The sequence below is a fragment of the Lissotriton helveticus genome, chromosome 3_1 (genome assembly GCF_964261635.1).
Source record: "Lissotriton helveticus chromosome 3_1, aLisHel1.1, whole genome shotgun sequence".
In the NCBI taxonomy this organism is placed as follows: domain Eukaryota; kingdom Metazoa; phylum Chordata; class Amphibia; order Caudata; family Salamandridae; genus Lissotriton; species Lissotriton helveticus.
The window spans coordinates 1849311032-1849323123 of record NC_136061.1 but is presented as its reverse complement, the minus strand read 5'-3'; the positions used below and the strand labels follow the sequence as shown (position 1 = coordinate 1849323123).

Sequence of the window (12092 nt, the reverse complement as noted above, 5' to 3'; positions counted from 1 at the left end):
GAATAAATCTGAGACCAATTTGCCAAAATAGTACTTGGTTATATTTATTTTGCAGAAACACTGAACTTTGTCATAGGTAAATACGTTTTTAAAAAGAAATATCTTTCAGTTTCAAAAATGTACACTGGAATTGTCAGACTTTGCAATGTTAACCTATGGAAAGAAGAAAACATTCAGCATACATAAGGATAACATTGACTTACAAGACCAGTCTTTGGAAGTTAAGGTAAGTATTGGGCAAGATTCAGTTCAGCACCAACAGTGCACCACCTGCAGAACAGAAGCAGGGTGCAAGTTCGATGTCCTTCGCCAAATGCAAATCAATGGGGATTGAGGGCAATAGGACAGAGGCTGCTTACAGGTACGTAGCAGCAGGTTGGTGTGGCAGTTTACAGGGGTTGAAGCCAGCATGGACAGGGCCCAAGGCAGCACCAACACTACACCACCAGTGGCACTGGGGCGGATGGGTTCAAACACAGCATCAAGAGCCCAATGCAAAGCAATGGAGACAGCCAAAATCGGAACCAGTCTGCAGACTCAAGTCGAAGGAAACCAACAGCTTCAGAGGTAAACTGTGATGCTCGGGGATGTTGAGACACCTTTGATCTTCTTCACCCTGGCCCAGGGCTGACAGATGAAGGGGTCTTTGGCACGTGAAACAGCTTACCAGAGCAGGTCGCGGCTGGGTGGTCTCCGTGCTGAGGTTGCTGGATACGTCGAGGAGTCTAAAACCGGTCAGCTCATGGTAGCCTAGGGCTCTGGAGTTCTGGGGCACCTCGCTGGAACCGGTGGGCCAATTGGACTCAGGCCGGAGGCATTGGGTGCAGAGGTGGAACAGGGAGCAGGCTTTGCAGTTCTTCAGGTCACAGAGTCTTTCCCTTTAAGGTGGTTTCTTTCCGAACAGGTCACCTGTTCTCTGGAGTTCGTGTCCTTTGTCGAAGGCAGGCAGCCCTCCCAAGGCTTTGGAGGTCGCTGGGCTGCAGGACAGGTCGTCTTTTGGTGCAGGATCACCGAGGGCTGCAGACAGGCCGGTGGCTGAGGCCAAGTCAGTTGATTTCTGCAGTCTTCTCTGCTGGTGCAAATCTGTAGTTTTCATCTCTGCTTAGGTCATCAGGAACTGAAGTTCAGGGTTCGGGATGCCACCTAACTACTAGATTTAGGGGCGTTACAAGGGAGTTGCAGGTAGGGGCCAATGGACCCTTTACCTGAGGTCTCTACACCCTCTATTAAGTCCACCTCCTGTGGGAGAGGAACATAGACCTAGCACTGATTGCATAAGTCATACCATCTTCAAGATGGAGGGCAATGAAAAGTGTATTTCACCTCCCCTCTAGCACCCGAGGAGTGGAGTTGACAGAGGGGGCACACCTCCTATACTTTATGAGTTTTTCCACCTGTCCTCCTGCCAAAATGAGGGTGAGAACAGGAAGGGGGCCTTCCCCCTCTAAAAGGAGAGCCTAAGGTTGCATTACAAAGGCGGAAAGGCCTTTGAAGTTCCCTACCATAGACGGCTCTTCCTGACCAGGAGGCGGTGTGAACACCTGCACCCAGGAAAGGCATTGTTCTCTACCTCAGAGTGCGCAGGCACTCTCCCCATGAGGTAAGAACACTAACTGGTGGTAGCAGGGTGAACACACTAGAGATTGGTAGGTTTCAGGAGACCCCTCTAAGGGGTCCTCAGTGTGCAATTATTAATACATTTGACACTGGAATCAGTGCAGGTTTATTATGCTGAGATATTTGCTACCAAACATCCCACACTTCAGTAAAGTCATCATGTAGCTGAGGAACCTGTAATGATTAGTGTCTAGCCTGTGTACTTACTATGACTTCCCTGATCACTTACAATATCCAGGAATCGACAAGGTTATTGGAGGGGTATATCTGCTCCTGCAGATATGCCCTCACAGGAGATATAGTGCACCCTGACTTTGGGCTAAAGCCTGCTAAAGGGGTGTCTTACCTATATCTCTTGTTGTGTCTGTGGGCATGGCACACACAGGTGTGTAGTAGAATAAATGGACCGTGATAGCGATCCTTTACGGGCGCACAACATATACTTTCCATTAATGCGTCTTTTCAGATTTTGAACATTAATCAAAGTCCTACTTGAAGTTTTGTCACATATTCCTTTATTTCCAAAGTTCAATCACACGTGAGACAGTATTTGTTGAATTGCTTCTAATGCCTCAGATATGCTCATCCGAGCCTTTTTCTGGGCACGTCACAACAAAAAACATCCTCAGAAGTGAATCAGATGTCACCCAATGCATTTCAAGCCCTAAACAGCTCTTCTTCAGGGGTTTCACTACAAATAAAGAACATACAATCAGTTACAACTTTGAACTCCCATACCTGCTTCGTGCGCAATTTATAACTCTAAAAAATCCCTGCCTTGTCTTGCAGTTAGCCCGTAAGCAGGTGTGTGCCATATCGACTGTTCAGTTTTGTCTGCACCAAGAAGCGCAGGCTGCAGTGTCAGCGTGCATGTGCTTGGTGAGGGGTACCTTAGGGTGGCACAATTTGTGCTGCAGCGATTAGGAGCCCTCTAACCACAAGGCTCTTGGTACCCGGGGTACATTTCACTAGGGTATTATATATGAGCTAAAGGGGTGCTTATTGTGAAAACAAAAGGTACAGTTTAGGAAAGGAGATCTGGCATAGGGGATCTGGTTGGCAAGGACCCTGTGCACTTCCAGTTGAAATTACATATTGTTCCCGGCAAAAAGTGGGGCCTAACCATGTTCCAAAGAGGCCCTTTCCTACAATATATAATAAATAGCCTCAACAAAAATAAATGCATTCATAAGGCTGCAGTAGCACGGTCACCAGCTAATGTCGCTGAGATTACACAGAAAAGTAGGGCCATATATCGACTGGTGGCAAACAGATTTGAAAAAGTGCAATAGTGTGTAATATCAGTAATGTTATGCCAATAATGGGGGCAGGAGTGTTATGGTTACATAATTAACCAGAACTGGGGATTTCAGTCGCTTTTAGGCTCTCCATTGTAACAAACTTTTCATTATTATCAGTTTATTTAGGGTGACTGTAATGTGTTTTTAATATCTCACTTTACATTGGGATCTTAAAAACCAACCATAGCGTCCCTTGCCAAAGGTTTTTTGGGTGAATTCGTTGGGGGTAGTAATGACATCCTTAAACGACTTCTAAGAATGAGTGTGTTCCTCTGCTTTCAGTTCCTCTGGACATACACTGCAACTCCGCACAATAGTCAATGGCTGTGGTGTTGAACCATCCTCTATGACTACCACTTTGGACCCCAGTACCACCTGGTGAAGTGTGTGACCCTCGGCCACACTTCGCCTCAGTGACAGAGTCCGTAATACACTCTGTGCATAGCCTGCATCTGTACCTGCCTGGCACAAGGCTAGGCCTACATCCATACCATATGCCCAGTGGAAATAGGGCACATAACTTGGTGTTAAAGCTGTGCACAACATACGGCCACTGTGTAAAGTGCTCCACTGTCCCCAGCACAGGGTGTAAAACATGTCACTGGGCTGTACCACAGTCTCCAGGGGGTGTGCAGTCCAAGGTGTGGCTTTGGCTACTTACTATGTCCAGTGCCCCAAGCCCCATTAAGCCCACACAGCAACAATGCCCAGCTGGCAATAGACCCACTGTTGTTGTCTTTTGCCATGATCTGTACCCCTAACCACAGTTAGTACTTGGCAAGGCCTTTGGCCATACCCATTGGCTTTGGGCATAAGTAATGACATTTGGGCACAGGCTGTACCTGGTAAACATAGTGGGACTACCAGTCTGTGGCAGTTCCCCAACAAGGGTCCGAGGGCTGTGCCAGACCATTTATGCGACAAGCCATTAGTGTTCATTAAATACTGTGATGAGCTGTCCGTCACTTCTGCCTGCCATTCCCCCTCAGCCAAGAGCAGAGCGGGCAAAATGTGCATTTGCACAGCCTTTTGCAAGTACTCCTTTGCATTCAAAAACTCTGCAGCCTAAATGTTGGCCTCACTTCGGGAATAGAGTTGTAATACCCTGCTGAAGAGGGAGTAGAGGTAATGGTCCCTGCTTTGCTTCTGACTCCACCTTTTCCCATCTTGTCGCAGGCTGGGATGAAGCCAGCGAGATTGCTGAACCTGCCCTAGCCTATGACAGGATGGTAAAAGGTGGAGTCAGAAGAGGAGTCCTCCACCACGCCCTCTCTGTGGCCCTGATTGTGTGGCTTCACAGCAGGTGGATTGTTCCACCTTGAAACCTCAGATCTACCAGATCATGGGCACTTCCTGAGCTCCCTTCCACACCCCTGTATCTGACTGTGATGGCTGGGGCTGGCCCACTCCATGCACATGCTCAGAATCCAAAGTCATGAGGAAGAAAGCTTCAATGTTTAGCAATTCTGTGTGCTCAGTAACCAGGCAAACTCTGGACTCTTTGTGGGTTAGAAGAAGAAACTTTTCTGCTTCCTCCTAAATCGCTCAACAGTGCTTTCCAAGGAACCTAAACCCAAGTTTCATATGTGAAGTATCACAACAAAAAAATCTTTAAACCACATAGACTTAGTGAATTTTAAACTTATTCAGATGGTGGAGCTGTAGATGTTTGTGATATATATATTTTTTTAATGTAGTAGTCGTAAGAACTCATTATTTGATTATGATTTATACCATGGTTCCACAGGTGATGCAAAGTTTACATAAACTTGGCTCACACAATTTCTGTACTAGTCTGTCACTTTGTTCCTTGATATTCAAACAGCTAATAGGCAACTCTGTGAATAAAAGACGGGGCTCTTAAAGGGCTTTCTAACCCAGCCACAAATATCTGAGCTTCCACTCAAACCTTCTCAATATTCAACAAAGAGTGACAGCTTGAACTTCGAAGCCATCTGGTGACCAAACATATCATGCATTCCTGCAAACTTACCTTTCGGGTGAGGAGTAGTCGTAAGTCATGAAGCTGAAGCTGTCCACCAATGGGGCTAGCTGCTCAAACTCTTTCCTCCCAAACATGCCCAACTGGTTGGTCCTACAGTTAAAGAAAAAAGCTGAATCACATTTTATGCAACTTAACATTCTTGTTTTATTATTATTTAATGACGTCCCAGTACTTTCCACTGTTAGTATTTCACAATCTGTATCCGACAGCTCATTCAATCGTACTTGAGCTCATCCACAGAAGCCTGGCAGCGGCCTGACGGGTATTTGAATAGTTCTATCTCAACCACGACAGGAGTGCCATGTGTGACAACAAACTGGACCCAGCCTTCCATTTTAAGCGTCTTCCGCAGAAGACCCACCCATGCTCACACCCCTGCTAACCAAAACGTCCTAATCACTGCAGAGACACACTAACCTAATGCGACATTTTACCCTCAAAAGACGGCAGTGGAGCACTTTTTTTTTTAAATAAAAAAATGATTAGTAGTTCCTAACAGTTTACAGGAAGTGACTGCAACACCTAACAAATATTATACGAACCAGAGACATGATGCATACAACGGACTGAGCAGACCCCACAGTTCTAAATCCACAGAAGCAGCAATGTTAAAAGAAAACCAACAGCACAAAAACTCATTAACCCTGAATCACTAGTACCATCAATAAGATGGTTACGTAACCTAAAGAACATCAGTATCTTCTTGTCGACTGAGATAGGAACGGAGTGGTCCCAAAAGTCTTTTGGCCGAGCTTTAGAATGTATTTCTGCAAATATATCTCAATTTGATCTCTACAATATATCATGTCTTGGAGTCATTGTTCTGTCTTAGGCGCCATCCTATGCATCCGGGACATAGCCACACATCTTTTGGATAGCACCAATGCAGTGGAGACAAAGATCTGGGATATTGTCAGGAGATCATCTGTAGCACCCCCAATGCTAATGGGGAATAGGGGTAGGGGGATTCCACCATATCACCTACAAACACAAACATCTTGGCACAATATCTGAATGCTCGGGGACACGACCATGCCACAAGGGAATAAAAGTGAGTTAATCATCCCAAGCTTATTACATTCTACTTCCCTATTTGGGCTACATTTTGCTAATCGCTGTGGGGTATACCAACACTGATGTACAACCATAGATTGAATCAGTTTATGTCTGCAAGGTGGGTAGCAATAAGACCAGCATTAATCTGTCGCTAATATCCCAACTCCACCTCCCACTCCTGCCTACTCTTCAAGGGGAAATGCAAAAGGAACAATTGATGGACAGGTGGCAGAACAATGTCCTACAGTCACCCCAGTAGAGAGATCTGGGCATAAATACATCATGTTTTTTGCTCACCATGCCATTCCAGTTTGGACCCCGCCATATGCAAATTAGTCTTAACCCTGCGCCCCTCTTCAAGGATGGGCTTTAGTATTCACCCCAGAGTATAACAAGCATTTGCAATGCAATAGGTCTCACATTTACGCAAGTTTGAGCTTAAATAAAAGGCATTGTCATTTACATTACATTTGCATAAATTAGAGACCTATTGCATTGCAAATGCTTGTTTTGTTCTTGCTGTAGCTGTGACCAAGTGCACATGTTCAGGCAGTGCAAGGGGGGTCCAATGTACTATCACATGGTGAAAGTGACTCTAAGGCTGATAAGTCTGATTACATGAAGATAATACGTTTGTTACTTGCAAAGCTTTTTATTAGGTTGGTGACATCACACCAGACAAACCAAATCGCAAAAACACAGGGGAGATTAAGCCAGATAATGACCACTAACAGCAAAAGACACAATACTCACCGTCAATTTGTTAACATCCGTTAAAAACAGAAAAAATACCACTTCCAAAGAAAACTATGCCACAAACGCAAAGGGTGCCGGTACAGAGCTTCAATAGTATTCCTTTAAAGGCTTGGCGGAGGGGTGTGAGGGGAAACCCCTAAGAAGAGACCGGTAATAGCTGACAAGAAGCAAAGAAAGATTTTTGCAGGCACATGGAGATATGAAATACACACAGCCAGGAAACAGACGTTCCAAGTGCTCTCTCCTGATAAACAGAAAAAAAATAAGTTAGGCTTACCTCTTCTTGTTTTTCTTAACTCCCCGCCAAGACACCCTCGAACCCTAAGGTGAGCGCAAATACATCACGCACCCATCGCAAGAGTTTACAGCTCTTTGCTCCTAATCCCGCCCCCTAAATGTATATGGCACCTATTCTTTGAAATGCGGGACACACCTTTGTCGTCCCTTTACTATGTTGTGGAACGAGTCCCTACGTATGTGCCCGCCTCACTGCTGGCCATTGACCACGAGGGTCTTTGACGTCCGTCCCAGCCTCGAGCTGTTTGGCTGTGCAGTATCCTTTTCGCACCAGGCCCTGTATGGCGCCATCGAACTTCTAAGTCGTGTTCACAGCTGGCTCAATTTAACGTCTCAAACGACGCTGGAGGTCTAGGGTGCATCAAGCAACAGTAATGAAGTCAGAGAGCATGCACATCACCAGAGAAGAGACGGTGTGAGCGCGCAAGACGTCGTGAGTGTGTACATCTGCTGTCGGCTGCAAGCTCACATCGCCAGAGAAGGGACGGCGTGAGCGTGCACATCGGCTGTCCAGGCGAGTGCACATTGCCTGTCCCCCTTCGCCCACCAAACCAACAACAATAGGTCTCGCCAAGGGGAGCAGAGCATGCGCTGCATCACTAGGCGAGACCTAAAAAGGACATGGATTTACACATTAAAGCTCTCTGTATAAACTTAGTGAATAACAAATACATCGGGGGTTGGGAACCTCTGTGAAACACTATTTTTGAAGCAGATCAAAGTTTGTAGCAAAACAGGATCGCTGAAGGCATACCACCTCCTTTAAGCCCTTTGGTAGTCAGGACGGCCCCCGGCCGTCATACGTCACGGTGGGCGAGTGCGGAGGACGGCAGGGGCCTCTAAACCCCACCCGCTCATTAATTCTCCCGCACAGCAGGAGAATTATCGCAGCGCGCAAGGGGTTAAGATTATAATCCCAAAGGCCAATCAATACATATCCTGTTACAGAAGAGGCCAGCGAGCTTTGTTATGCCTACAGTGCTCAACATTTCACAGAGAGTTTCTCCAGTATAGGTGGGGGCAGGGGGTTGCTTAACCTCGGTCGGAATGTGAATTAGGCATCACACAGTTGAAATATCGCAACAGTTTCCACCATGCTTTGCATGTCATCCCAGCAACATCAATGTCATCTGCCTTAATAGAAGACTGCACACATAGATTAACCAAGAGTGATCTGGGACGTACTATTGTGTATTTAATAACTGCATGTATCGGTGTTGTTTGTGTGGTACACCAATATTTCATATGGTGTGCCTGTGCATAATATATAAAGAGGACAGAGAGACGGACATCTCTCATGGCACGCCCATTGCACTCGGTGATGCTTACCTCTCCTTACAGTCAATTAAATGAGTTGTGCCTTAACTGCCTAAAAAAAATTCCAAGGGTATATGTGCAGGAATGTTTGTGAACAACTATAAAAATGTTGCCAATATCATCATTTGGGTAAGGGAGATGCGAGCTAACATGGAAATCAGTAATTGTATCCAGCGTTTAGCTCGACCTCTCAAAGACTAAAGGACGGCTCCAAAATTACACACAATTAACACAGCGGAGTCCCTATTAATACAAGCAATTTCAATGCAATAGGTCTCACATTAGTGTAAGTTTGAGCTATTGGCGTTGCATTATTATTTGAAACGACAATAGCTCAAACTTTCAGTAATGTAAGCATTTACGTGTTATGTGGCCGACAGTGGTCACAGGGTACAATGTGAGCAACCGTCTGAAGCAAGGAAAGGTCAAGCAGCGATGAGGGAGGTGGTGGGGGGAGGGGATAAGCTGCAAAGTGTAAGGGTGTTGGGAGATGGAGGACAGAGCAGGCGCACTCAGAAAACAGTGCCATGCCGATAAAAATGCACAACAAGCTAGGCATATTGTACTTTATTTTAGGATTACATATGTTTATTGAGTGTACAACAGATGAAAACAGTGGCGACATGAAAGAGTGGAAGATCCGTCCAAGGACAGACCCACCCAGCAGTGGTAAGCAAGGCACAAACCCCTGTATACGTTATGGGCAAACAGTTTATACACAGCAAGCCGCCTACAACCCATCCAGGGCCGGCCGCGACATAAACATAATGTGAATGGGGAGCATCTCTGAGCCTTCCCTACTCCCCCGTCTGTTTAAAGGCCGGTAGACCAGGTCTCTGCTGTACGGTCGCTGAATGTCCAACAGACCTTCTTTGAGCGCCTTCCTATGCTGCTACAGGTTATCCGCCACTGCCGGACCCCCTTCCCAAGGAGTCCAGTAACCAACCCAAAACAAAACGGAAAGGAAAAAAGAAGGGGAGGACCCCTATTAACAGCCTCAACGTCACCCAAGCCCCCATCCCCCCACCTACCCAGTCAACCCCCTTCCCCAACTCCCCCCGCCCCCCCTCCCCATTGTCCATGGTCCGCTGTTACCACCGTCTATGGCCTCCTCTATTCTTCCTGGCAGATCAATGTGTTTTGGGCTCAGTGTGGGTGTCTGTTAATCTCAACAGCCGGAGGTACTTAGGACAGGTCACCTCCGTGAATTCGGACGCTAGCAGGGACAGGAATGGTTTCCACAACTCTGCATATTTCGCTACCTCCCCCGCCCTGGACAATGACAGTTTCTCCGTGCCCAGAACCATCCATAAACGATGTAGCCATCCCTGATATGTGGGGACGTGTTTGGATCGCCAATGCGCCATTATGTTCTGCACTGCTGAACCCAGTGCGATCGTAATAAGACGACCTCTCCGTGATTTCAGTGGGTAAGTCAGTGCGTTAGGCAGTCCCAGGAGCACGTAGGCGGGGAAGCGGGGAATTTCAGTTTCGAAGTGTGTGTCTACCTCTCCCAGTACCTGGCTCCAATATTTCTGTAAAAGTGGGCAGTCCCAGAGAATATGCACTAATGTGCCAATCTGACCGCAGCCGCGCCAGCACCGCGGGTCCTGCTTGCTGTCCATTTCGTACAGACGTTCGGGGGTGTAATACAAGTAGTACACGACTTTCGTGAGGGTATCTGTAAGTCCCATGTGATAGGCTGAGTGGCGCGCTCTATAGTAGATTCCCTCCCACTCCTTGTGTGATAGGGTTCTCCCCAGCTCCCGGTCCCAACGCACCCTGCTTGCATTATAGGTGTATTTGTGTTTCTGCATTAGTGTTTTATAAAGGTCTGAGATCAGTTGTTTGTCATTGGTGCGGGAGATCAGCCAGTATTCGAATTTAGTCAGGTGTCTGTCAGCAGTCGACCTTACTGCGGGATTGAGCGCCCAGTGCCTAATCTGTAAGTAACGCAGCCTTTCCGTCTCCGGCATGTCGAAGTCTTGCCTAAATTGTTGGAAGGGAATCACTCCTTCTGCGTCATAGACGTGATGGAGAGCCCGACAACCCGCAGGCCTCCAGCGCGCAAACGACCTCTCGTCCATCCCTGGGTGGAAGTCAGGGTTCCCGACGATGGGTGTTAGGGGGAAAGGAATGGTGGTGAGTTCCTGACTGATCCCTACTCGGTCCCAAATCCCCAGGGGCACCCGCGTGATGAAAGAAGCATAGAGATTTAGAGGCCTATGTTCCTGTCTCATAAAGGGAATTTCCTGCAGAGTCCGTCCTGCGACGGCCTGATCTTGAAACAACCACTGTTTCCCAGATTCCCATCTAACCCACTCCACAAGAAAGCGGAGCTGGGACGCCTGAAAGTATGTTGCCAAGTCTTGCATCCCAATCCCGCCTTGTTCCGGCGCCAGCATGGCAATCTGGCGCTTCATGCGGGGTTTCCTCCCGTTCCATATGAATTGTGACAGTTCTGATTGCATCTGTTTCAACCAATCTCTAGGTGGTGCAAGAGGAAACGTGCGGAAGAGGTATAAGATTTGGGGAAGAACCGTCATCTTAACCGCCGCCACCCTACCCAGCCAAGACAACGGAAAATATTTCCAGCGACCTAGCTCGTGTCTGATTTTCTGCCTCAATCTAGAATAGTTGAGGTCCACAGAGGCCTGAAGAGAGGGTGCCAGGTGAATCCCAAGATATGGGATCGCGTCTGTTGTCCACGGTATGGGGAACATTGCTTGCAGGTGGGCGCGTGTTGTGGGAGCCAAGGATAACTCGAGGGCCACCGACTTGGTCATATTAACTTTGAAGCCAGAGACGCCGCCGAATCTCTCGAGATCCGCGACACACGCCGGCAGGGAACTCCGCGGGCTCGCGAGGGATATCAGCACATTGTCAGCATACAGACTTATGGTGTGGATGTCACCCCCAAATTTGATACCCTGCACCTCGGAGCGCAAAAGGTGTGCAAGAGGCTCCATATACAGGGCGAATAAAAGGGGGGATAACGGGCAGCCTTGCCTGGTGCCGCGTTCTATATTGAACCGGGGCGACGTGTACCCGTTGACTCAAACTGTGGCCGTCGGGAATTTATAGCAGTTGAGCACTCTAGTTCAGAATTTCGGCCCCATTCCTGCCTTCAGCAACACTTTCTCCAAGTAGGGCCAGTGTACCCTATCAAACGCCTTTTCGGCGTCAATGGCCAGCATCATTGTACTTTATTTTATACGTTTTGGTGACCCACACTATAAGAAAGCGTAATACCACATGTAACAGAGGCAGTTCATATGAGAGGGAACAACAGGAGGAAAGACCGTACTAAGGAGGTTAACCAAAGAAACAAAAGCATTTGCAAAAGACAGTAAAAGGAGCCAATTAAAAACATGGGCGGAGCTTATTGCCCATATCCTGCATACAGCATGTTTCAAAGAGACATGCGCAAGCGCTGCCTAGGCTAGACCAAATATACGCCAAGGTATTTGGTGCTTTCCGGGCTCCATCTCAAAGGGTGGACTACTGTGAACACTTATGTAGCATCCGTCAAAGGGAAAATCTCAGTTGATTTGAAGTCCTGAGTGGCCTCTAAATTTTATAACTTCTCTGATGTCTGGTGCCAGATTTTCTACAGGCTTCTGGATATACAACACAACATCCTCAGCATATAAGGATAGTACTGGAGATTTACCCCAATACTGAAGATGTACCCCAACATATATTCCACGGCTGGAGAGGAAATGGCAGAGGGGAGTGGTGCA

The 12092-nt window shown here is 47.3% G+C and overlaps 1 protein-coding gene across 2 annotated transcripts in view; it reads right to left on the bottom strand.

Annotated features, from left to right (window-relative positions):
* CHID1 (chitinase domain containing 1) overlaps positions 1-12092 on the bottom strand; it is a 1625859-nt gene that overhangs the window by 801498 nt on the left and 812269 nt on the right. For both annotated transcript variants that reach the window (XM_078684035.1, XM_078684036.1), the window contains one exon: positions 4912-5013. In XM_078684035.1, the coding sequence (XP_078540161.1) occupies positions 4912-5013 (102 nt within the window). The remainder of the gene's footprint in view (positions 1-4911; positions 5014-12092) is intronic.